Source organism: Thermobia domestica, chromosome 14 (genome assembly GCF_964235325.1).
Source record: "Thermobia domestica chromosome 14, izTheDome1.hap1.1, whole genome shotgun sequence".
Classification (NCBI taxonomy): Eukaryota; Metazoa; Arthropoda; class Insecta; order Zygentoma; family Lepismatidae; genus Thermobia; species Thermobia domestica.
The window spans coordinates 59,338,804-59,366,320 of record NC_137467.1 but is presented as its reverse complement, the minus strand read 5'-3'; the positions used below and the strand labels follow the sequence as shown (position 1 = coordinate 59,366,320).

The 27,517-nt window shown below is 35.1% G+C and overlaps 1 protein-coding gene across 1 annotated transcript in view; it reads left to right on the top strand.

The window, feature by feature from the left end:
* The window catches only part of LOC145669839 (lipase 3-like), a 46,698-nt gene that overhangs the window by 13,440 nt on the left and 5,741 nt on the right, over positions 1-27,517 (top strand). Inside the window, exons 4-7 of the mRNA XM_081738186.1 lie at positions 6,704-6,818; positions 9,103-9,346; positions 13,542-13,700; positions 24,571-24,655. Coding sequence (XP_081594312.1) covers positions 6,704-6,818; positions 9,103-9,346; positions 13,542-13,700; positions 24,571-24,655 — 603 coding nt within the window. The remainder of the gene's footprint in view (positions 1-6,703; positions 6,819-9,102; positions 9,347-13,541; positions 13,701-24,570; positions 24,656-27,517) is intronic.

Sequence of the window (27,517 nt, the reverse complement as noted above, 5' to 3'; positions counted from 1 at the left end):
AGCAGGATACATGTATTCTCGAAAACGTGTAAAAGAGGGGAGTCCAGGACCCTGTTAGTACTTCAGTTCATAACGTTTCCGTTCGTGGATTAAAATTTTTAAAAATCATGTCACATTTACTCTTTCATTAAATTTGATTGATTCATTGTAAGAATGACTAAATCATACACATCCAGCGAAACAACAACGAGTACGAAACATTGTTATTGGTTTGAGCGATTTTTTAAGCACTCAGTGTATTGTTGCTGACAAGTAAACCTTACGTTTGGGTGAATCGAGTTGCTGACTGAGACACATATGAGAAAGTAGTACTAAATGTGGTCAGTATTTCAGTGAAGTTGTAGGTGCGAAGCTCCAGGGGTTTAGGAGATAGAGCTACCAGAACATCACATGGAAGTACAGAATAGTCTTCATACAGTTGGAGGTAAAAGCTCTGTAAGACCTCTTGTAACGACAAAAAGTGAATAACAAATATATGGTTACATATTAGGATTAGGGAGAAGTAATTTAGTAAGGGTATACTTGACGGCGGCCATCTTAAAATCCGCCATTTTGAATTAAGGTTAAGTTTTTAAAATAGGAATAGGGTCATGTGATACATGATTTAAGGCGCAAATTTAATCAGAAGAACAATGGTGACGTTAATTTTGATTTACGCGCAATTGGTAAAAAGTTACAGGGAAATTAAATATTGTTGCAGCATATGTATTAGTCCTTTACCCCACCTTGTAAATTTTGTGTTAATGATAATAATCAAATAAAAAAGCAGGTGGATAAATATTAGGTCTATGGTAAGAGTTGCCTTAATGGCGGTCATGTTCAAATCCGCCATTTTGAATCAGACAAAAGTTTTAAACAAAACGCATAACATTGACACATTAATAGCAAATTTTACCATAAATCCAACGGTATAACCATTTTTCTTTATCAGTAGCCAGCATTTGTTATCGCATAAACAAGTTGCTAATTTAAGGAAAAATGACCAAAGTGGAATTGTCATAATTGAACTTGGGTCTTTCTTCCAGAAAAGTCCTCAATTAGTACAATCAATATGTAGTTCAGAAAAGAGTGCATGACTTGCACAAATGCTCTGCTCACAGTGAGCACACCTGACAAAGACAATCTAGTTACACTTGACAGATTTGTCGTTAACAATTCCGTCAAAGCAGTAGTCGTAAGGAGCGATCCATTTAATTTTGTGCTGGTTAATGATAAAGCAAAAATGGTTATGCCGTTGGAGTTATGGTAAAATTTGCTATTAATAAGGTGTCACTGTTATGCGTTTTGTTTAAAACTTTTGTCTGATTCAAAATGGCTGATTTGAACATGGCCGCCATTAAGGCAACTCTTACCATAGACCTAATATTTATCCACCTGCTTTTTATTTAATTATTATCATTAACACAAAATTTACAAGATGGGATAAAGGACTAATACATATGCTGCAACAATATTTAATTTCCCTGTAACTTTTTACCAATTGCGCGTAAATCAAAATTAACGTCACCACTGTTCTTCTGATTAAATTTGCGCCTTAAATCATGTATCACGTGACCATATTCCTATTTTAAAAACTTAACCTTAATTCAAAATGGCGGATTTCAAGATGGCCACCCTCAGGTATACCCGTACTATATAACTTCCTCCTACTCCTAATATGTACCCATATATTTGTTATTCACCTTTTGTCGTTACAAGAGGTCTTACAAAGCTTTTACCTCCAACTGTATGAAGACTATTCTGTACTTCCATGTGATGTTCTGGTAGCTCTATCTCCTAAACCCCTGGAGCTTCGCACCTACAACTTCACTGAAATACTGACTACATTTAGTACTACTTTCTCATATGTGTCTCAGTCAGCAACTCGATTCACCCAAACGTAAGGTTTACTTGTGAGTTTAATCCAGTAAGCGCTTAGTTGATGAAAACAGTGTTCCCAGATTTTTTTACTTAAACTGTTTCGATTCTTTTCAAAATGGTTCCGCTGAGTGCAAGAATTTTTAAAACTAAAAATTTTCAAACTAAATTTTGGAAAACTAAACACATTCAAACTAAAATTTTCAAACTCGAAACTTTCGAACTAAAAATTTTCAAATCAAATTTTTCGAACTAAAAATTTTCAAATTCAAATTTTGGAAAACTAAAAATTCTGAAACAAAATTTTAGAATGAAAATTTTCGACCTCAAAATTCTGAAACCAAAATTTTCAAACTCAAAATTTTTAACCCAAGATTTCAAACTAATAACTAAAACTCATAACTCTCAAACAAAAGTTCCCGAACTAAAATTATTTGAAACGAAAGAAAAAAACAGTGTTCAGGAAATGGGTTTTAAGAAATAAATGAAATCTTGAGTTTTACGTCCCACGGTTATGCCGGTTAGGTTAAAGGAGACGGTGATTATGAGAAATGAATGAAATGGTGGAATGAAGAAAGTGGGAGGAAACGGGAGAACCCCGAGAAAACCCACGCACACGGTGTTTGTCCACCACAAAGTTCACTTGGCGGGGGCTGGGATCGAACCCGAGACCCCAAGCACCAGAGGTGAACACTCTACCACTGAGCCACCGCGGCCCCGGTTTTAAGAAATAATAGAAGATATTGTTATTTTTCAACTAGCTGTATTTTAAGGAAAGGTATTTGCTTTCTCATACAATATGTAGGTTTATAAAGATGAGATGAGAGGAATCTTGAAGAACGAGAGAACTGAACGTGTAATCTTTCCATTTTCGCAGGCATATCCTGTAAAGAAAAGAAAAAAGAAGGAAAATGTTACTTTACATGTGGATACGAATTTGTTTTCCTGAAAGAAGAAAAACAAGCAGTCATTGATTTTATCAGACAAAAGAGAGAAATAAAACGATGGAAAACATCTGGAAGAGCAATGTGATGGAATCCTTGAGAAATTATGAAAAACCTCTTGACATTCATCCACTTAAAGACTGATGAGTGAACGTAGAGTGAGGCATTGATGTGTTATGTTTAAAGATGCCCGCATAAACGTTTACGATGAATACGGAAGTGGGCGACCGAGCACAGTGACAAATGAACTAGTTGCAAAAATCAACGTCAAGATTCGTGAAAATCGCTGTTTTACGATAACAGAGCTCTCGTTTGTGTTTACGCAAATTTTACGGAGCTTATTCCATGAATTTGTGACTCAAAAGTTAGGCTACCATAAGTTTTGCGGAAGATGGATTTCGAAACTTTCGATAGAGGAACGCAAAATTCGGCGGACTGCAGCCACCTTGAAATTACTTGAGGCCTGTAACAAAAACAGCGATTCCTTTATTTGATAGTATTGTTATTAGGGACGAGACTTGGGTTAAGCACCTTAATTGTGAAATAGAAAAGAAAAACAGTCCATGGAATGGGAACACACCAGTTCATCAAAAAAGGAAAAGAAAAACCAACAAAATGCTTGCTAACCATGTCTACAAACAAGGATACTTATTAGGTATATGACTTTTTTTCAAATTGAAAAGCCTGGGGTGGCAAATAATGAACATTTGGCTGCAAACCTCGAAAATGTCTTTGATTTTGTTTAATTGTAAAAAAAAAAAAAAAAAAAAACCGTCACGCGCCTACATTGATGCTGTTTTAGCATTAGAAGAAAATTCGCCTACTTACACACTCTGCATTTGGCACTGAATATTCTATACAGTACATTAGTAGAATGGTTTTAAATTTGTGAAATACTGTTAATGAATTTGCTGTTGAGATATTTGTCACTTTTGCATGTGTTGTGATGCTCTTGCATCACTTTCACAGCTCGCTCGGCCATCATATTTGAGCGAGGCACATCCAGCATAGAACGTTCTTTTACCAAGTGAGCAGAAAAACACTTTAGGACACATTAGGTCGGAGATAGCAGCATGCAATTCATTGTATATGTCCTTTGTATAGTGCTGAATTGAAAACCATACCTTTGTCCATCTAGTTGCAATGAAGTCGCAAGTACGTTGTAGCTGATCTCTCCATTTTGGAAGGAGAAAAATGGCAACCATGCATAAACTGCACGTGACTTCCATCTATCATTGTTGAGGAAGGTAGCTTCTGCCAGTTCAACTGAGGGCACTTATTCTCCTTCCGGTAGAAATTATATCCTTCACGAAGTCCAAATAGAAAGCGAAAATTATTTCTCCATTCTGGGTTTTCATGTGGCGGTACCTTTCCTGTGCCAGAATAGTTTTCTTATAAATCCTCATACCCAGCCAAAACATCTTCAATGAATTAATAGTTGAAGCTGGATGACCGTGATTTTATTGGGAATACTGAATCCATCCAGTGTCTCAGAACCAGGTCAAGAATATGATGGTGACATCCTAACTGAGGCCCATTTGTTTAAAATGTCTCTGGAGTCTAACAACACCACCACTTTTGTGCCCTATATTCAATGCTGTGGTGTCAGAAATGATCATTTTAATATTCATCCATGCATTATACTCATCCAATAAGGCTTGCAGTAAGATATAGATGTTCTCGGCGGATCTCCTTTCACAAACCAAAACTCCAAAGCGAAGACTTCTTTCACAATTCTGCACTTGATAATCTTTTCTTCCTATTCTGGTCCCATCAAAATGCAAGCAGAATTCCTGTTCATCGAAAATTTCTTTAAATCGGTTCTTCATTGTTTCAGCTTCCTTGATCACTCGACGCAAAATCCCCGATTGTGAAGGCGTGGGTACATTTATTTCTTCCTCGGCCAAGTCCTGAAGAATTTTCGCTGCTTATCTTGTAGACAGATACAGTTTTGACACGAGTTTGGCTGCAGATTTTGTTGTTTGATACTTTCGTTTCATAGGGGGAAGCAGTATGATACTTACGTTTCATACTTATGTTTCATTACGCTCTTCTGAAAATTCAGAGTCACTGCTGACCTTACGTTCTTGAGTGTCACTGATACTCACATGTTGCACTTGGCTTGTACACCCACCAATTGAGCTACTTTGCCTTTTTGAAGGATGGTTCGTTGATATAGAGGCAACTTTCGCGGTAGTGTATCCGACTCGGCCACCAGATTCAAGTTGTTTTCTATACAATTCTTTGTCTTCACTGCAAAGCCAGTTTCCTTTTTCTTTTGTAATATCGAAAACACTAGTGAGAGATTTTTCAAATACCTCATTCCTCCTTTTTCTATATTTTACGAACTTGGCAACTTTTGCGGAAATTTGCTGCATAGTAACCAAAAGAAAATTCAGCTTTTCCCAAAGTCTACACAGTTCTTAAGAGATTATCTTTATTCTATCCGACTGCCCTTTCAGTTCATCGTACAACCCCAAATATCTACCATGTCTCTGTTTGTAGGCATTTTACACATTTCACTCACGTTCGTTTTCATTTCTGGTATGCTGGGACGGTGGTTTCTACATGTTGCTAAATTCTGTGTTCTTTTTTCCAGCTGATTTTGATCTTTTGGTTTTGAATGACATTTTTTAATCTAAAAATGGAAGAAATCGCAATTAGAAAGACAATTGAGGGAAGCATTGTTGCAAATACATAAAAAAGCAAAGAATACTAAAGTTTTATCAGCGGGAAATCAACCTACTAAGCTCGTAACACCAATAAAACTGATTTGCAAAAGTGTTTAATGTGCATAGTATAAATTATAATTTGGAAAATAACTTGTATATATGTTGCTTACTTATAACTTACAACAAAACACAATGTGTTATTTACATAAGAATCTTTGAATTTCTGCGTGCCGGATGGGTTGATGTGCAGACAAAGATCTGTACATTTTGATTGTAAACATACGATAAATAGATTACGTTACCACAATTTATATTATACCAATGTCTATTAAACCTTTCCTAGATGCCAGACTTCTTTTCATTATCATGTTTTGCGAATCAAAAATTCTTATATCGTTTTTTTAAAACTTGCCTTGCATATAACAATAGATTAGGTGCGGGACGTTTTTGCAACCCCGAACGAAAATAGCACCGGAGAACTAATGTATCGGCAAAAGTTCATTAAATACAATATCAGGAAAATTAAAATTTTGTAAAAAGTTAGAAAGTCATTTTCCTAATACTTATGGTCACTGTCGTTTGGAACGAAAAAGATGTATTGCTACTGGACTTTTCGGAACGTGATGCAAAAATTTCCTCTGAAATATATTCTGAAAGTAGGAGTTGCGAAGAGCAATTCAACACAAACACCAAGAAAAACTGAGTGCATAAATTCTGCTATTTCATGACAACGTCAACCCTCACTCGGCCAAGTAGACTACCAACTCTTACGGGCTTGTCATTGGCAGCTCTTCGAACCTTTTTTCCGCACATGAAGATCTAGCTAGCAACACAGAGCTTTGATGGCAAAGATCTTCGGGCTGGCGTGCAGGAATAGTTGAAGTCACAGGTGGCAACTTTTATGACAATGGACCTTGTAAACTCGTTCATCGCTATGATAAATGTCTAAACTTGTATGGTGAATATGTCGGAAAGTAGTGTAAGAGTGCCGCTTCAAAGTAGATAATAAGATATGTCTACTTTCACTTGTCTTCTTATTATTCCAGATCGTGTATTACTGGAATGATATCGCAAATTTTCTTTCGAAATACATTTACTGTATGGAAGTTGGCCGTCTGTCTAAGTTTGATCACTTTTCAATGAAACCGATGGTCTCAAAGATGGTACATGATTCACTGTACTTCCTTTGTTTAAACTAATTTTAAACTTTTTTTCTCATATTGTTCACAGCATATCTGCTTGCTGATGATGGATACGACGTGTGGTTGGGCAATGTACGAGGAAATACTTACTCTAAAAATCATACAACACTTTCCATTGACGACAGTGATTTTTGGTCGTTCAGGTGAGTTGAAGTACTAATTGTATTACGCATTGTGTAAGGGATCGTCTACATATTACGTGCCGCGCCAACGGGGAAGAGGGTTCGGCCTTGCGTTACAAAAGTGTGACAAGGGGAGGAGGAGGGTTTGCGTCTTCGTTACGTAACGCATACTTTTTGCTGTCGTTTTTGTTTTTATTCTCAGGTTTATATGCAATCTTTTAAACAAATAATTTTATTCAGTTCTTTTCTTATAAATAAATAAATATTTCTATTGTTTTGGGAAATTGCGAACATATAGCCTATATAAGTTGAATCACGTAGAAGGAATTCAAAGACGCAACTAGACACCAGCATGACTGGTGACGAGCCTTGCGAGTATACAATACAATAAAATTCCGTTTTGTGGCTATCCTAGCATTGCATTTACGACATACACTTTTCTGGAGTTGGTTGTTAGTGATCGTAACCACCACTTGAAAATGCCCTCACGTTGAAACTCGTATCGTTATTTCTGAGAATATTATTTAAAACTTTTGATTTGAATCACTATCCACTCTATTTTTCTAAGAAGTTTCGCATGTGAAGCAGAAGATACTCTTTTCCATGAAATAATATTTCCCGCGACGGAACGATCCACGATTCACATAGTACATAAATACATATACAGAGTGGTCCAAAAGTAGGTATACAGACCTGCATCTATCAAGTATGGCATTTTAATTGATTAAGGTAATGAATTTATTTGCTTCGGTTTGTTCCGAGCTTAAAGTATGTGAAAATAAATTAAGAACAGATAAAAAAGAAACTAAGTCAATACCTGTATGGATAATAATAATTAAATGATATAAAATGTCATGACCTATCAGTACGGGACTGTGCACCTACTTTTTGGGCTACTCTGTAGGTATATTCTGCCATTTATTCCAGTAGGTTAGAATAACTAACAACTACGTTAGATTGGCAACGATAGACAGATTTTAACGCCATAAAAATTGTTGTTAGACTTCCAAACTGTGCTATACATAACTTTCGGGATGCTTATAGAACGGCTATGTCCGTCTGTCAGTTTATTTCTAGCTTTGTGGATATGTGGATAGTGTGTACGCCTATGGCGTGGGAGATCCGAGTTGACTCCCAGCTCATAGTTCGATACAAAAGGTGACTGCAATGACCGTACTGATAGGATGTGTCCTTCCTTTTAACTTTTTCCTTGTTTCCTCCTTGCCTTTCTCCGAAGAAGGTTTGTACAATTTCTGACGCTCCTTCCTTCCCGAAAGCGGCGCATTTTCTTTTTTTTTTAAGAAAAAAAGAAAATATGTTTTTTCCTGGAATCAGTCTAGCAATTGCAAATCTTGATAGAAGATCAGAAGCAGTTACTCATATAGCACTAAACACAAATACTATTATGATCATCATTTTATCAAAATTACTCACCTGCAACATCCAATATTTCTATTTCCACATAATCTGGATCTTCTTCATAATCAGGCAACAACTCTTCATAAAAAATATCGCCATCATTTTCGCTTATTCCTTCTTTTAAACTCAGGAGTATAACATCATCTGACAGAGCTTTTTCTGCCACCGTGGCTTTCAAACAAGTAACACATCACATTCAGAGAACGACGCAAACAAAACGATTATGAGCATTTGTCCATCATATAGTGACTGAATGAGAGACTGATGTCCAAACATTACTCAGGCCTGCTAACTCCGCAAATGACCGTTGAAATAAATTTTCAAATAGTCTCCGTACATTTACGCGATCCACATTTCAGAGAAGATCGAGCACTCCGTATGTATACGTGATTAGCAATTGCCAACGGCGCATGGTATGTTCATTCATTTATAATTCTTGGTTCAAATGCATTGGTAATCTTTTACGCAAATAGACTTCCAAAATGTCCCGATATGAACTCGTAAAAGAAAATCACTCAAAATTTTGTGTTCTCCATGGTGCACTCTCACAAGCTCCTCTGCAATAACACACTATCTCTTCCCTGACGGGGCATTTCATCCGGTTTTCTGGATATGTACGGAGTTTGTGACAAGTGATCTCGACCGATCAATTGGTTGTGTTACAGGCAGTAGTTTTCCATGAGATATAAAATCGTAATTTTAATAGCACCATCTCAATAAATTCTGACTTAATATAGATATATGTCCGTACTAAACATTAGTATCCAGAAATAATGAATCATAATCTACTAAATTTCAAATATACTAATAATATTTATTTCGTTTCAAGATATTACTATATCTTAAAACGAAATAAATGTTACTACTTCCTTCTTTAATCTTTTAGTTTTCATGAGGTGGCTGTACACGATCTTCCATCTGTAGTAGATTATATATTGGAGCATACAAATCAAAAGCAGATATTTTATGTTGGACACTCGATGGGAACTACTATATTTTTTGCGTTTATGGCGTCTCTACCAGAGTATAACCACAAAATAAGAGCTTTCTTTGGGCTCGCACCAGTTGCCTATCTAAGCCATGTGAAAACTCCATTTGCTGCGGCCGCTGATTATGCTAAAGGGCTCGAGGTAAGTTAACTAAATTTTTATACCTTCTATTGCTTTCCAATTTTATATTTTGATTTACTTTTCTTAAGACTAATGATCATGAACCTGAAATATGAGGCTACGAAAGTAGCCGTGCCAGGCACCGGCAAAAGGAAGACTCGAAAATGAAAATTTGTTGACAAAAAGAAAAGAAAGTGAAGTTGAATTTTGAGTGTTGCTTTAAAATATGAATTGTAGCCTATCGAATGTCCACGTAGATTTTCTGAAGAAGAGGCAGAAAAGGCGCAACGCATGACCAAATGCCGCTGTTAGAGATAAAACGTTGGGGGTTAGAAGCGGGCCATTCCCTACGACAAAAAATAGAAATGGCTGTATAATATCTGAAAATGATGTAAAATGTGAAACTATCAAGAAAAAATCATCTGCTGTATAGAGGGAATTTTATTAATAGCATATATGAATTTATAGTCAGAGAAAGGCGTTGAGTCGGAAGTGGCCCTTTGGCGGTAAGAAAGGAGTGGACTGAGAGGTGGTTTGACAGTGTACTGCTAGGAATCAGTACAGCAAGTAATTTGCAATATCTCCCCAATAAACGGATTTCTATTGAAACAAATGTATTGAAATGTAGAGGGAGTCGAATGGACTTTGTATGAAAGTAAAAAGTAAGTCAATGAGCAAGGAATTGTTGATATGAGCGCATTTTCAAACTCGGGAAAATGGCGGCAGAAATAGTAGTAAAGAAGTGGCCCGCCTGCCGACAGCCACAAAGATTACACACATAGCCCAAAACGACACAGAAATGCATTTCTTCAAGTTTGAACATATTTCAACCTTAAGAACACCAAGGGGGGCTTGGAGGCCCACAAATTATTTTTGTTACATTTTGTAACATTTCTAATTGCATAAAAGATCTGAAAAATTTGATATTGTCAAGCTTGACCTCATTCATCATAAAACGTAATTGCTTAGTTTTAGTGTTTTATTTTTTCTAGTTATAAATAAAGAAAGTGTTGTGGGCCTCAGAGGCCGTAGCGTACAAGTCGGACAGTCGCTGGTGGCCCTTTCACTGCGGAGGCGGACATCGGCGGCAAATCTCCATGGGGAAGTTGTTATCGTACTTATTCGTGGGTTGGTGGTTCGAATAGCCTCAATTTCATTCAGTTTTTTTTTCTTATTTATGTTAATGGTTAAATAATCTCCTCAGTTGAATAAGTCAGTTACTGGGTTAAATGAACGAAGAGTAACTAACCGCGAGGACGGTGTGCTATATATATTGACAAAGCAACTTAGTTACTAGAAACCGTATTTTGGCAAATTTAACCCAGCAAATTTTCTCTGTGTGCCTCCGCCGAACCTGGTGACACTTCTTCTGACGGCAGCACACGTTATCCCTCGATCTTCTCTCCTCAGTTCCTAGCTGTAAGTCCTGATCTCTAACATCTGAACTGTAAGGCTAGTTTTAGACGGAAGCATTTATCGTACCATTTCTCGTAGCAAAAATCGTATCATCGATATTCTACCGTGTAAAGTGGCAATTGCTATAGCATTTCCCATGCCATGGCATATCCTATGGCATTTCTTGTCGATAGAACCTGCTCTATTTCGTAGCATTTTCCCCAGCATTTCTGGTCCGATTGCAGCGCCGTGGTGTGTTAAAAAGAAGCGAAAGATTTTGTGCCAAATATCCATGCTCTTTGTTTCGTGTGGGAAATTGAATTGTAGTAAAGAAAAATGAGTTGGAGTAGGGATGCTCTTTGCCCACATACTTCTTTGTGATTTTCGTTTTGTAATATGACTGCGAGAAGTGTTGTTACAATTACTATAGCTTTAGCTACCTCACGCTTAATTTCGGAGCCATAATTGCGCTCTTCTCCAGCGATTTGTTTGCTACGTCACAACAGATGCTTATCAAAATGCTACCGTTTAAAAGCACCATATACTTTTGATGCCATAGAATATTGTATTAAATTTTTGGCAGCACATCTGCTACGAGAAATGCTTCCGTCTAAAACTAGCCTAACAAATATTATCGATAATTTTACTAACCCAGAAATCCAACGAAATGCTGACAGGTGAGGATTCCTGTGCAAGAGAGAAGGAACATGCTGGTACATGTCGAAATTAAATAAACAGGAACTAGTCTCCTGTTTATTGAGATTTGTTAAAAAGTTGTGAGAATTTTACTTAAACTGCCTGAATTCTTCTACGTCTGGTGAGCCGTCGGCTGTGTTAAAAAGTATTAGACACGATAAATAAGTGGTTCCAGATATTTCATCCTTCACAAAATGAACAACACAACTACGTAGTTCACTAAGTAGTATTTGTAAATACTTCATAATTTTGCTGACGAATTTAACATTATTCTTTGAATTCCGTAGTATTTTGTAAAATACGTGAAAGAATTGTGGCGGGATTAAAGAGCACTGTTACAGGTCCTTACTTTCAAACAGAAAATAGTTATGTCAATTTGATATTATTTTTGCTACGTGTATAGTTGTCTTAAGCAGTCAAAATGTTGTAAATAAAAATATTGAGTGTTTATTGCTACTAGAGAAACTTTTTTAGTTACCCATAGGGTACGAGGGACGTATTTGTTACGGATTATTGACCCTACTCCTGATGCACGATTTCTTAATTAACCTATCTTAATTCAAAGTTCGAGCCCGAAAGTGGAGTCTATTCAAGTCCATGAGCTCAAGGCTGAGTGAAGTTGAAGTAAGATAGTATCCTACAACTTACCGATACCTCCTCGCAAAGAGAATTGTTGAATTTTGATATAATTTTTGTTCTCACATGTAGGTGACGTCAGTTGACAGCCATCCAATGAAATTATGTTTCTATCATTTGCTGAGTTTAATTTTTGTTACGAAGCATTAGATTTTTTTTTTTAGATAATGAGTATTGTTATGCAGAGATGGAATGGATCGAGATTTGTGAGTGGGTTGTAGGTCAAGAGGACGTGACCCACTGCGACCCACCACCCACTGTGCCCCACTCTGACCCACCATGACCCACTCTCCTCAGTGCATTTTAGACAGCATCTTCTGAACATTGTGAATTTGTCTACGTTTTATATTCCAGGGGGCATAGTGGCTCGTTGGTAGAGCGCTTACCTCTGGTGTGTGAGTTTCCTGGTTCGATCCCCGGCTAAATAAGTTTGTGGTGCACAACATTGTGCTCGTGGGTTTACTTAGGGTACTCCCGTTTTCTCCCAATTACTCATTCCACCAATTTTTTCATTATCATTCATTGTTTCAATCGTCGTCTCCCTTAGCCTAAGGGTCATAATCGTGAAACGTTAAACTTAGATTTCATTTCTTTTTATTTTTTAAGTTCAAGGCCTCAATTTTTCTTCCTTTTTCATTTGTTTGTATTTACTTACCTGAGATGAGTATATCTAAGTGAAAAATGAACTTCAGGAACTTTTGGATATTGATAGTAATAGGACTTACTACTTGGGTTTCGAGACAGTCAAATTTTACTGTTTTTTTCTCCTTTAGATTAGTCTACTTTACTTTGATTTGAGACTTTCAAATTTCATCCAATTTTCCGCTGAAATTATCTGTAATAATAATGTGATAATAAAATTGAAATTCATCGTAAGTAACAAATAACAAACACTTTACCGTTTTATATCGTGAAGGTCAGATCCACTGGTATTGTAACAGAGTGGCGTTTGAGCAATTGATCGTAGAACTTCAAACTCCGATTAATGATAATTTCACAGCCTTGTTTTATTACAAGTGTAAACTCTTTTCATTCAGTTGAGAGGAGGGCGTGGATCATGGGTTAGAGTAGATGATGATCGGTTTTGGTAGGTAGTGGGTCAGAGTGGGTCGTGGGTCAGTGTCATGGGTTTCAATGGGTAGTGGGTCATGGGTCAAGTTTTCATTGATTCACTTCATCTCTGCTGTTACGCTGAGGCTTTCCAGAATTCTAATAATTTGAAACTCCGTAACAATGGCAATAACTTCCGGCATACAGATTCGTTTTGTTTTTTTGTTTTTGTTTTGACGTGGCAAGTGGTTTAAGTTAGATCTTAGTAACTCTACTAGAGTTAAGCCAAGTTTTCATTTGATTGACCCAGACATATTCCTGATTATTCATTGCAACTCATTCTTAAAGTATGAAAACTGAACTATTTTAATCTACTAGATGGACAAATTGAATTTACTCAAATGAATAAAGTTTTATATATTTATTTATTTACTTTCAGTTTTTACTTAAACTGATGGGTATAAATGAATTTTTGCCAAGTGGAGACTTTATGAATACCATTGGCCAAAACTACTGCAAAGATCAAGTGTCAACTCAGAGAATTTGTAGTAATGTTTTATTCTTGTTGTGTGGTTTCGATTCAAAGGAATTAAATATGGTAAGGAGGTTATTGCTATCGCTGGTAATTGAAACTAGTCAAACGGTTAATTCCTATATAAGCAAATGGTGTTTCTTTATTAACCCTTAACACACCAAGCGGGGTCCTCTAGGAACTCCAGAGGGTGATATTAGGTAATACTGTTGCAACTATAAGAGCCAATTTATTCTCGATTTTTAAATGTGCCCTGCATCTTTTTGGGATATCTGCTAAATAATAAGATCAATGATACGTTCGATAAAAAAAGTGCAAAACAGTAAGTTGAGATAGTAAAATAATACATGGAGTCGCTAGAAGAGCCCATCTTGGTAAACAACGTTGACGATTTAGGCTTGGTGTGTTAAGGATTAATTATGGAATCCTCAATTAAAAAAATACATTGTTTTGTAGAATAGTTGTTTTAATCTTGATACACAACACAGACAGAATAAACAGACGAGCAACTTCCTATGTGCGCTATTGAAATTAATTTGTATCGTATGCATGGTGGCGAAAGAACCAATCAACGGTTGGAAGAAAATTATGTTTCGTCGTAAATATGATAGCGCTGCCATTGGTTTTCCAACGTAACGTCATGGTTTGTCATTGTAATTAGTGCATTCTTAAAGTATGCTTCGCATCTCAGCGTTAGGTGCAATGCAAACAGATCCGATTAGCAATTACCGTGCTAAATAACTGTTAAAATTGTTTTGGAAACTTATTGACTTGATCCCAAGTCTTCCGTTGCAAGCGCTACTGTCGGCTGAAGGAATTTCACTCGCTTTCTCTCGCTTAGCAACAGCTGAACCCTTATTGGCTCAACGCGTGGGTGTGTGAGGGTGTGAGCATTAGTTCGCATTTTTGCCACGGCTCAAGACATTTTGGCAAGACAATAGTGTTGTGAGGAATGTTTTGTTGACATCTTCGTAATTCGTTATCTAACATTATTGTAAAATAATTACTACAAACTAGCAGTCAAACATAAAACAAATGAAAAAGCGCACAGTGGCAATGCACGCATCAATTTCACCCACCATGTGCCATAAGAAATTGTTATTTTCGAAATGTCCACGTTGCTGATGTCAGATCCACTGGTTAGTTCTGTCGTCGTATGTTGGAGGCGCTAGTGTTTGTCATGCTTCCACTTTTTCGCGGAGTTTGCGGTCTGTATATTCTTGCCTGTGATACAGAAGATATCCGAAAAGTAATCTTGGGGAGTTGAACATGGCGTCTGGTACAGGTCACATAGAACAGCACTTGTTGTTAGAAAAATGAAGACGAAGCATTTGTTCAAAATGCAGTGAATGCACCTAGTAAGTAATGCATTGTTTAAAATGCACCTAGTAAGTGGTACATTGTTTTACATGCGGTGAACTAATATAATAACCCGACAATAAAAACACTTTAAGTGCATGATTTTTAGTGTTAAGATAAAACAAATAGGTTTAGGTGTTGAGTTCGTTAGGTGAATCTCCATTTGAGTTGATTGTGTTGTTTTCACATTTACTATAATATAATTGTCTCTCAGATTTAAGGCATATTTTCCATGCTCTTTGCATGATATCGCTATTGTATAAGTTTGCATATAGTGAGATAAGTTTAGTTGTAGTTGTGGGAAGATGGATGAGGAAAATGATTTATCCTCAATAAACACATCGGATTCTCAAACGTCAACTAATATGGCGGATCTTAATGATGCTAACATGTTAGAAGTTAGGAATTTAGTTATAGTTAATACAAGTACAAGTACAAATTTACCGGTACTATCTCATAAGGAGAATATGTCCTCAGACAAATCTATTCACATAAATAAAAATAAAACGCCTTTGGAAAATAAAAAACTTCACACAACTGGAAAGGAATAAATATAAGACTTCGAATTTAGCTCCATACCGTGTATTCACACAATACCAAACGGAAGAATTGGGAAAAAAACATATAATGTCCATTAGCCGTAGGCTATTTTTTAGCAGAGATTTTAGGAATAGAAACCATAGAGGGCATAGGTAGAAACTTACTTAAAGTTACATTTCGCTCTGGTGAAGAAGCAAACAATTTCTTAGATCATAATATTTTAATACAACATAAATGGGAAGCTTTTATACCGAATAATCTGATGTGTACTACGGGGGTAGTAAGAGATATTGATACTGACATTACAATGGATCAGTTATTAACTGATATTCAATGTGATATTTCAGTAACTTCTGCTAGACGAATATACAGAAAAGATTTGAATGGTGATCGTCAACCCACTAAAACAGTTACCAGTAGATATTAAATTGTATTTTATACGAAGAAGTCGATACATATATACCATCAAAATGCAATGCCTAAACGGCTGTTATAAATACAGACACTTAAAAAGAAGTTGCCAAATAAATAAAATTTTATGCAAAAATTGTGGCACTAATCATCAGTATGAAACATGTACAAATCCTAGTAAGTGTATTAATTGTGGCCAACAACATAAGGCAGACAATAATGACTGTCCTGAAAAGTTACGACAGAGGAAGATTGTAGAATTAATGGCAATTAACAAAATTTCTTTTAATGAAGCCAATAAATTAGTTAATAAAATTCATGATAAGTCCAATACAATGCAGATAAATTTCCAGGGAGACTTTTCTAATAATCTGGAAACAAGAGATTATCCTAAGCTTATGAAACCTGACACAACTTTAACTTATGCTAGTAGGTTATATGATACATTATCTACTCAAAGTTCAAGTAATAATACAAGTATTATAGAGTCACCCTGAGAAAAGAAAAGACGAAATATTACAAACTCATTAAAACTATATTCCTTCCCTTTTAGGAATCAGCTTTACAATGGTAAGGATTCTAGAATTCAACAAATTAAAAATAGTTGTTCACAAGTAGAGAATTTGAACCAAAATGAGCTAAGAACATTTAATGCAAATGAAGAAAATCGTATAATTAAAAGGAAACACAACAGGTATATGACAAAATCAAATCATGTTTCATTTCCAAAAACTAATAATATTAAGGAAAGTCAAAAAATGTTTGAAAAAGCTAGTAAGGCTATTCCTTCAACCTCTTTTAGGGTTCCATCAAAAGCAAAAAGCTTTGTTAACGTAAGTAATACCAATATTAATAAGAAATATAAAGAAGTAATTAGAAAATGTTTATTGAACTTTTTGGTGGCCCTCTAGCAAATAAATTTGATACACATCTAGAAAATTTATTAACATCATTATATACATCTCTTCATTTGACAACATGGAATATAATAAAGTTAGCAGATTTACAATAATTCAGTGGAACTGCCAAAGTGCAAGGGGCAAAAACCATCACATTAATCACTTAATTCAAATTTTTCATCCTGATATTCTTTTACTTCAGGAAATTTGGTGCAATCCCAAATTTCATTTTCAAATTAAACATTATACGCTTATTAACCAATACAGATCAAACAATTATGGAGGCATTGCTGTTTGTATAAAAATAATTATTCATATACCACATTCTCCTTACCAAATACTACTAATTTTCCTAATATTCAAATGCTAGGTGTTATAGTAAATAATATAAAATTTCTAAATATATATATTCCACCTAAGACTCATGTAGATGATATTTTTTGGGATTACCTATTAAACAACAATTTAAATATAGATTATATAGGGGGCAATCCGAACATTCTTCTTACTATATGGGGTTCAAACCGCACTGATAATGCGGGGAAATTATAATCAAAATTAGTAGAATCTCAATACCTCTACTTAAATAAAGGAGCCCCTACCAGAATTTCTTCAACAGACAATAGTGTTCTAGATTTAACATTATCAAAACTTAATTATTATATTGACACAGAATGGTGGATATTCTTCACACCATATGATAGCGATCATATACCCATTATATTTACAACTCACTTTTTCCAACTGAAGATATTGATACAGAAAACATATTGAACTGAAGATACAGAAAATTCATACAAAAATAAATTGACCTAATTATCACCATATTCTGAATGAAAAAATTTCCAATTCCTCATCTGAATATTTAAGTCATCATCCTTCACAAATATTCAAATTCATCATATCCACTGTTTCTATCATTACGAAAACTACAGCAACCACACCTTTACATTCATATAAACAAAAAGAAAAAATCGAACTAAAACCCATATGGTGGAATGAAACCTGTCAACAAAGTATAAACATGGTACAAAAAGCTTATCATATTTTCATTAATAATAAAACCAGGGACAAATTCCTACATTATTGTGCACAAAAAGCTAAATAAAAAATAATACAAAGTATCAGAAGACAGAGTTCTCACGACTCTCATTACAGAAACAATTATTATATAATCAAAATTCTATTTTAGATAAAAACTTTACAATGAGCGAATTAGAACTTGTACTTAAAAATATAAAAAAAATACTTCTCCTGGGTTAGATGGTCTCACATATTCCCACTTTAAAAATTTAGCAGAAAAAGGCTCGAATTATTATTAAAATATTATAATAATATTTGGAACACCAGCGTCATACCCTTAGAATGGAAAAAGGTACTAATCATCCCGATACCAAAAACAAAACAGTCAATTAGTACAGTAGATATTATCGTCCGATTTCATTACTCTCTTGTGCATATAAGATTTTTGAGGGTCACATACTCAATCGTTTGAATTGGTTTCTAGCATATAATCAAATTCTGCATAATAATATAACTGGATTCCGTAAACATACTTCCACCTATTATGCATTGGCCCCAGTAATTCTCGATATTCATCATGCATTTTATTCAAGAAACTATCTCCTAGCAGTTACTATTGATTTACAGAACGCTTATGATTCTGTAATCTTAGATATACTTATAAATAGATATAAGTTATACGAGTTAAATATCTCGAGTAAAATCATAAGGATAATACATAATACTTTAATTGATAGAAAATATATATTAAAGTTGGTAATACTTATAATAAGGCAGGTACGACATCTATAGGGTTACTACAAGGTAGTAAATTAAGTCCTATACTTTTTAATATATATATATTAATGATCTAATTAAGTTAAATAATGAAACAATACAACTTGTGTCATTTGCCGATGACATACTTATCACGACGACGACTTCAAACCTGGAGCTTGGGAAAGAGAGAATAGAAAACTTCCTTTAGTCATTAATTTCTTGGACAAAGCTAAATGGTTTTGAAATAAATTGGAAAAAATCTAAATGCATAATTTTTATCAGACGGATATTGGTACCTACAATAACAATTAATGTACAAAATCACAAATTATCGAATGAACCTCATATTAAATATCTAGGATTATTATTAGACAAAAAATAAATTGGAATCAGAATCAACATCTAAGGTATCTTACACAGGAAGCAAATAAATTTTCAAGATTATTTCAATGCTTAGTAACCAAAAAATATGGTATTAATCCTTTCAGTTTATCAAATATTTTAAAACATACGGTAGTGGCTAGTTTACTTATGGAGGAATATTTTATTCTAACAATTTTAAACAATTTTAAAATCGAATAGAAAGCATACTTTATGATTTACATAAAATCATCTTTTCACAACCAAGGTTTTGCCCAAAACAAGCACTTTTAGAAGAAAGCAATTCAATACCATTAACGATATCATTACAAAGAGCGGCAGAATGGTTTATTTTATCAAGATTTGGTCGCACCTCTTCATTAATAATTAATAAGCAACAATAAATAGAAAAGTTATTTAATAGGAACAAAACGATACCATATCTTAATAATAGATCATGAATTCATACAGCATATAATGGTCTTAAATACATACAACCTTTTATTCATAAGATCCCTCTTCTTCCTTGCTTACCTGGCAATATACAATTAATTTAGTAAATATTAATGTCACGATTCCGAATTTTATAAAAATCGAAAATTTAGAATTACGTAGTAAAGTATATAAAAGTATTTGGGAAGAAGAACTTTAAAAATTACGCTCTGTTACCGTTTTAATATATACAGATGCGTCTAAATATCCAGATTCGTCAGTGGACGCTGCAATATTTATCTCATCTAATAATCTTATTCTTAAATATAAATTACCATCATCCTTATCAATTTTTGAAGCAGAAGCTTCTGCCATTTGTCAGGCATTATTATATATTTTAAAACATAGCATATTTTTTTCATGTATATGCACTGATTCACGCAGTGTTCTTCAAACACTGCAAAAGACTCACTGGGATGCAAAGGTTACTTGGACAATTTAAAACATAAAACATCTTTATCAAACACTTCAAAATAAGAATTATATTGTACAGTTTTACTTTATGCCTTCTCACATTGGTTTAAAATATGGGGATCTTATTGACAATGCAGCAAAGTCCGCAAGTAAAGATGGAAATCCATATTATATAAAAATCCCTTATAGAAGTTATTATTATATTATAGATACACATTTTTCAACAACAGTAACGCAATGCCAACAAAATAATAAATCATTACATGGACATACTTAGTGGGAAACCCTTGAAAACCATTCTCATAAACCCAGGGAATTTATAAAACAATGGTCAAGAAAAGAAATCATTACATATTATAGAATTCTTTTAGGTACAGCACTTACTACAGTTAAATTATTCCAAATAAGAAAAAAGGAGACTTACCACTGTTGGTGTGATAAGGGTATACTAACTCTTGATCATTTATTATTCGAATGTACTTATTTACAAACCAAAGGATCTTCATTTCTACAAAATTTAAATTATTATATCGGAATGGGTCCATATAATTACAAATATATTATAGCAACTTACAATTGGAAAGCAATCCGAAGTATGATACAATTCATTCTTCTTAATGGTATAAATTTATTTAAAAAAGAAAAAAGAAAAGAAAAACAATAACATAGTTAAATATAAGAAAGAATATATATTTAAAAACACTTGTCCAATAATTTAAAAAAAATAAATAATAAAAATAATAAATAAAAGGGTATAGAACAACTTCGAACATGAAAGTAAATGTATTACTTCTACTGAAGAAGATAATAACTTAAGTCGAAAAAACTATCGGAGATCGCCTAACAAACTTAGCGTTCTGAGCCTATTAAGACTACATTTAAGTCGGAGGCGAATACTTAAAAACCAAGGATGTTATAAATAGAGGATCTGCCCATACGTATAACCATCCTATTAAATCGATGAAGCCAAAAAACAACCGAGCATCGGCACATCTAATTGGCTACTCTCGTATCTGCCATCGTCTGATTGGTTACTTTTCTCTCCGCAATGATTGTTGGCTCAAAACATTGCGATCTTATTTGGCGGAGTGGGCAGAGTAGGGGTGGCGAAAGTGTGACGTATGGCTTCAAGATTTTGTTGTAAGAGCAGATCCTCTATTTTATAAGATCCTTGTTAAAAACACTGATAATAGTGATGAAGAAAGAAAGAAAAAAGTAATCTTCAACTTGTTCGATGATGACTTTCAAACCTGTGCAAATAATAAAATCGTAGTACTGTTATTCTGTCTCTACTTTTCAAAAATGGGGCTACTGTAAAATTCCTGTACAGACATTTTCACAGAAGACTTGAAAGTGAATTATTTATCTAAATAATAGAAATTCATTTTCAAAAAGCAAGGAACATATACTAGAGTGGAAGAAGAAATTCAGAGAAAACAGAAAAATCGTTAACTCTTAAAAGGAATGGGGTAAAAAAAAATAAGAATGTCCCAGGTAGTCAACACTTGTAAACAATTTGACAACGTTCAATATAATGACATGTAAATATTTTTATGCATACATTGGAGACATTTATCCACAGTGTGTACCTCCTTTCTTTAATTAGAAATGACCAAAGATAAAGAAAATGAGGGTTTATGAAAATAGAAAATTTTTGGAATAAGAGAGAGCAATTTAACGTTGTTTTAAATTACAAAATTAACATGAACTTGCCAAATGTTAAATTTTCATACCTGATTTTCCCCTTTTCATTCACACAATTGATACGATCTTAGCTAGGCTTCTACCATTCGATTCGATTAACATTTGTGTTTCTGTCCGCCTGTCTGTTGCACGATAACTCTCATAAAACTTACCTGATATAACGAAATTTACTGTATGAATTCTTTCAATATGCAAAAATAGTCCCATTGTTTGGAGTTGTAATTCATTGTGTAAGAGGGGGTAAAATCCACCCTGTGTTACAGAGTTACACATTTACATACAAGACAATTTTTGACAACTGATTAAAAACTGTAAACTAGTTGACAACTGATTAAAATGTGTATCGTTGAAATGAGATCGAGTAAGTCTTGCCGCCTAGGGGTTGCCGCTGATACCAACTATGGCAAATGAGGGGGTAAAGTTGCGTAACCTTTCGCGTGGGAAAACCAAGTATGATCAAGTAGTTGGTCAGGTAGAACGTTCTCTAGGAAAGAAGCAAATCTTCTGATGAAAATCACAATAAGATAAGTGTACCCTTGAAAAAATGAAGTTTACCCCAATTTTTAAATATAAATCACGTATAAATTATTCGATTAACATATATTTTCTTTATAAAACTGTGAATGTCCCCACAACATGGGGTTAAAATCTACTAACAAGCAAGGTTTTTGAAATGCCACACTCCAATTTGCTTGAAACTCCTGGAGTGAATAAAGGAATCAAAAGTAGAACATACATGTTTTTTGTATATCGGCGAACGTGAGCGATGAAGGGGTAAACACCCCTTCCTTAATTATGAACATAGAGCAATATGACACATTTTCACGAGGCCATGACTAGGAACGCACAATTTGAATTTGCTTGAAACACCTAGAGTGAATAAAGGAATCAAAAGAATGAAAAACGTGCTTTTATATCGGCCAACGTGGGGGATGAAGCGGGTAAACATCCCCATAAAGTGCGAACATAGCGCAATATAACATATTTTAGCAAGGCTATAACTAGTAACGCACAATAGAAATTTGCTTGAAACTCCTGGAGTGAATAAAGTTGAGTTGAGTTGATTTTAGTTTAGCGTCCCTTTCAGCAGCGAGGCTATGGGACGTGGACCTACTGATTAACATGGAATCCGAACCACATGAGCTTCCGCCGGAAATCGAACCCGGGTACGCTAACCGCTTAGCCACGAAGGAGCTCATGGAGTAAATAAAGGAATCAAAAGTAGAACATATGTGTTTTTTATATAGGTCAACGTGGGGATGAAAGGGATAAACACCCACTAAACTGCGAACGAGTACCCCACTCTTTTGATTTGGTAGATGCTTTTAAAATTCATAGAGGAATAAACCATAAGTGGAAAACATTGTAATAATAGTCGATACGTCAGGCAAATGGCAGATCAATTACAAATATTATGTCATCATCTACATGCAATGTAAGAAGTGCTATGAATTCCTGTCGCTATAGAGAGATTTAAGAAAACAATAGATCGATGAGAGATAAGACTGGAATTTGTTACTACAGTTTGAATTGTCGTTTGTACCTGTTTCAGAAAGCAGTATCTTGAGTATTTAGAGCATGGTTACATCACACGATACCACAAATTAAATTATAATTACGAAAAATTCATAACGTAATTGGATACTGAATTTAATTACTTTATCTTTGATAAGCGTGTTACAAGTAAAATGTTATCTCGTGTTAATAAAAAGACAATCACACCAGAGTAAAACGGCTAGCAGAGCAATATTTTCAAGTGTAAGTGTGCCGACAAGTTATCAGTGAACAATGGTCAAATATGTTAATCGTATGCCTTGTGTCCTATATATCATTGATGACGTTCACTGAACGGTGCACATTTACCACTACACGATGTAGATCTGCAGCGGTGGGCTCTCCAGGTATGTCAGAAGCATAACCTCGCTTCATTTACGGCCTCAACAACGTGGTTCTGAGCATTTAAGCGGGCACACAATATTGGTTCACATAAAGTAATCAAACTTATACATGTTTTCCAACATTAGCCAATGCGCATCTCTAACGGCGTAACTAGTTATGGTCTTCTTCACACATGTAGTGTTGCGTATGTTCGCAGGTTAGGAGAATGTTTATCCCTTCATGCATCACGTTGGCCGATATAAAATACACGTATGTCCTACTTTTGATTCTCTTATTCATTCCAGGAGTTCAAAGCAAATTCCCATTGTGCCTTGCTAGTTATGGCCTTGCTAAAATGTGTCACATTACCCTATGTTAGCACTTTAGGGACGTTTAGCCCTTCATCCCCCAGTTTGGCCGATTAAAACAACACTTTTGCCCTACTTTTGATTCCTTTATTCACTTCAGAAGTTTCAAGCCAATCGAAGTGAGACACTTGAAAAATTTTGCCTGTAAAAATAAAAGTTTGAAATCTTCCCTCCCCCATCAACTGCCAAAAAAAAAAAGTTCCACGAAAATTTTCGGTTAATAATGTTCTATGTATATCGTAAATTTTCATTGAGGTTTATCAATTATTCTCTCTGCAGGAAGTTAAAATCAGTAAGCAATAAAATATTAGATTTATTCTCCTAGCATCCAGTCTATTTCTATCAGAGTTTCACGATAAATTTTCTAAAATTCATTCGGTTTCTCCCAAATTATAAAATATATCGCACGATAATTTCCATTTAGGTATAATATGTCGTACATTATCCCAATCATTTTCCAATCGGCTTCCCAATCATTCACTCTGTCTATAGCAATAACTTAAATATTTAGTTTTTCATATTTCAATATTGACCTTTTATTATGTTTTCAGAGTTTGCATTTTTTCAGATCTAGTTATTTATATTTAAGTACAGTGTCTACAATTCTAATGTAATGTGCTTTGCATGCTTTATATAATTGTCTTACTGATAGTATTTAGATTACCTTTTTATTAGTGACCTTAATATATTCTTATGATGAGGACTAACTGACAATATTTCTCTTCCTAGTCAATGTTACCAGTCATTTTGAGTCATTCACCAGCTGGGACGTCCACTAAAACATTTGTTCATTATGCGCAAATTATAAAATCAGGTATGGGTTAGAAAGTAATAAGAAATCCAATGCCCTATATTCCATCACACTATCATTATAAGATTTAGCAAAAGAACCTCGGGCATTAAATAGATGCAACGGCACCAGTAACATATAACTTACGTTTACGTACTACTCATCATCATCATAAAATCTTTTCAGCCTTAGAACAAAGTAGATGTAAACAAAGCGAGATGTATTACTCCGCGGTTCACACGTACTTCGGCAGCGAGAGACGTGAACAGCAAGATTCATACGTATTTCCAACATAATTTCCAAAGTGTAAGGCTCTGTTGGTTTGTATATAATTAACGCACTGACACTGACTACTGTTCTGTTGGAAATACATATTTTCTTAAATCGTTATATAAACGAGATTTCCTCTGTTCCTGTTGTTCTCTTTTGTGTTTTATAACACGAGAGGAAGGTGAATTATTGTAACACTTTCGCCACGGAACACTCTGCATTCTACAATTTCAAATGAGTGGGGTCAGCGCGCGAACGCATACGCATGCGCAGTAAATACTATTGTCCAAGGACAGATGAGGTTGAAATAAAGCTACATCTGTTGTTAGATATTGTAATATTGCGTTTATTATCACAAAATACAGGATAAATTCGGATATTTTCATTTGAAATTATTATTTTAGTAGGGATTATATTGCGGTAGGATATTAGTGCAGTAGGACCAACAACCAATCACTGGTCATCGATTTACTGGTAGTCAGGTGGGTTTGTTTACATCCACTTTTTTTCTAAGGCTGGAAAGAGATTAAAAATTTAGGTATTCTGCCCTTATTCAGAGGTCACTTGCCGCAGCTGAGAAGCTTCCATGCTCCACGGTCCTCCGCTAACCTCTTCGTCGTCATGTATGAGCTTTCTGCTTTTATAACTTCCATTATTTGTAGCCTGCTTCGCCCCTCCCTCTCTTTCCTACCGCCATTCCCTCTAGCACGTCCTTCATGATATAATTTCTTCTTAGGCAATGTCCCAACTAGTTTCTCTTTCTCTTCTTAATAATTTCTAAAAGTGTTCTTTTTCTTCCACAATTTCTAACACCCTCTCGACTCAACTAATTCTTTCCATTGTTGAGTCAAAAATCCTTTACCATTCTATATAAAAAGAAAAGGTGCTGATCTCTCCACAAGTGATCATGGTAGAAACATATGAGGGGAAAAGAATTTGATCTGGATGGAAGAGTCAGTTGAATTAAATTGGAGAATTTTAAATGCTAAGGCGAGCATACCATACATGAAACAGGATTAGAATTTCAAAAGAAACGCAATCGTGAAAGTTTGGCTTACATTAAATTTAGTCAATAAAATGTAATGAATGCATGAAAGTCATAAAATCATGAGAAAACGTTTGAAGGCAATATATGTATGCAATGAAAATCCGAGATCTTGACAATCTGCGACATTGCGAGCTGTTAACATCTACAACATTGCAATTTGTTTTGCGGACTGCGAGAGACGCTTGGCAGGGTGCATACAGGTAGGCTCGTATCCACGGGGGTCCAAGGGGCCGGCTCCCATAACTTCTACCGCCCCCTACCATTTTGGGCTGGCTATTGGCCTGCACAGAAGCAAGGCCAACACATGTCATAACTTTTCACTGATTAAAGATAGATTAACCTAAACTTAAATATTGCCTTTACAGAATTCTAGCCCTATTTCATTTTATATTGTAGCCCTGTAGAATTACAACTAAGATTATAAGAACTGAGTAGGTATAAGAAACGTAGAGGGACAGTGGATCAAATTAGAAGGGGTGAGTGAGTCATAGGTCAATACTATTTGACTCACTCTGACCCATCATTACTCGCGACCAACTCCGACCCACTTTGATTCACCGAACCGCTGACACACATCATTTGGCTTCAGTTCTTGTGCCATTTGGATTTTATAGGCCCAAAGGTGCAGATCTTCCAGAATTCGTTCCATGCTGGTTCTAGTAATATTGTATTTCCAAAGAACCCATAAACCATATAAAGCGAGATTATAAATGATTAATCGGGTTTAAACGATTATATTTAAAAAATATATAACACATACAATAACAAATTATACAGGAACTTATACATAAACTCTCTAAGTTTCAGACATCCTGTTACACTGAGGAAAAATGTATGTGGCATACGTAAAATCGTATGTTACACTTATAAATTCTGTAGTTTTTGGACTCAAAGTACAGCAAACGTATAACTGAAAACGTATGTTTTATAATACTTTCTGTATAAGTGTTCCATCTATACGTACTTTCCGTATGAAACAATATAGGCGGTCAGGATCTCACATACAAATGGACGTATATAACATATAGCTGACGAAGGTAATATACATATAAGGAAGACTGTTAGATATCAGACATCCTGCAACGGCATGATGTAACATCTAAGAGCAGCGCCTATGTAGCATACGAATAACGTATGCTCCGTACTGATTTCTGTAGTAAGCAAGAGGATTCCGTATATTTGTACAATATACCGCTGTCCGGAGAACGGATTTTTCTCAGTGTACAAACGTTTGATATGGCTTCTTTTCGTCACACAATACATGTGCTAGTTTAGTTCGCCTCACACGCGCTCTAGTGGGTCTCTACTAATGGTCGTAAGTGCAGCTGTAGTGTGAGCTTGGAGCAGGCCTGTATCTACATCCCCCGCAGGCTCTCCTAAATTTTTACTGGTCCCCTAAAATTTTCACAGTAGACTTGCAAATTAACTACAATATGGTTGGATTTGGCTCCACCTAACCTCTACCGGGCCCCTTTACACTTTTGGGCTGGCTACAAGCCTGCCTGGAGTTCACCCAAAGTTGCTGATATTGAAGGTAAATTCAGGTCTTTCACTTGCTCCCACATATA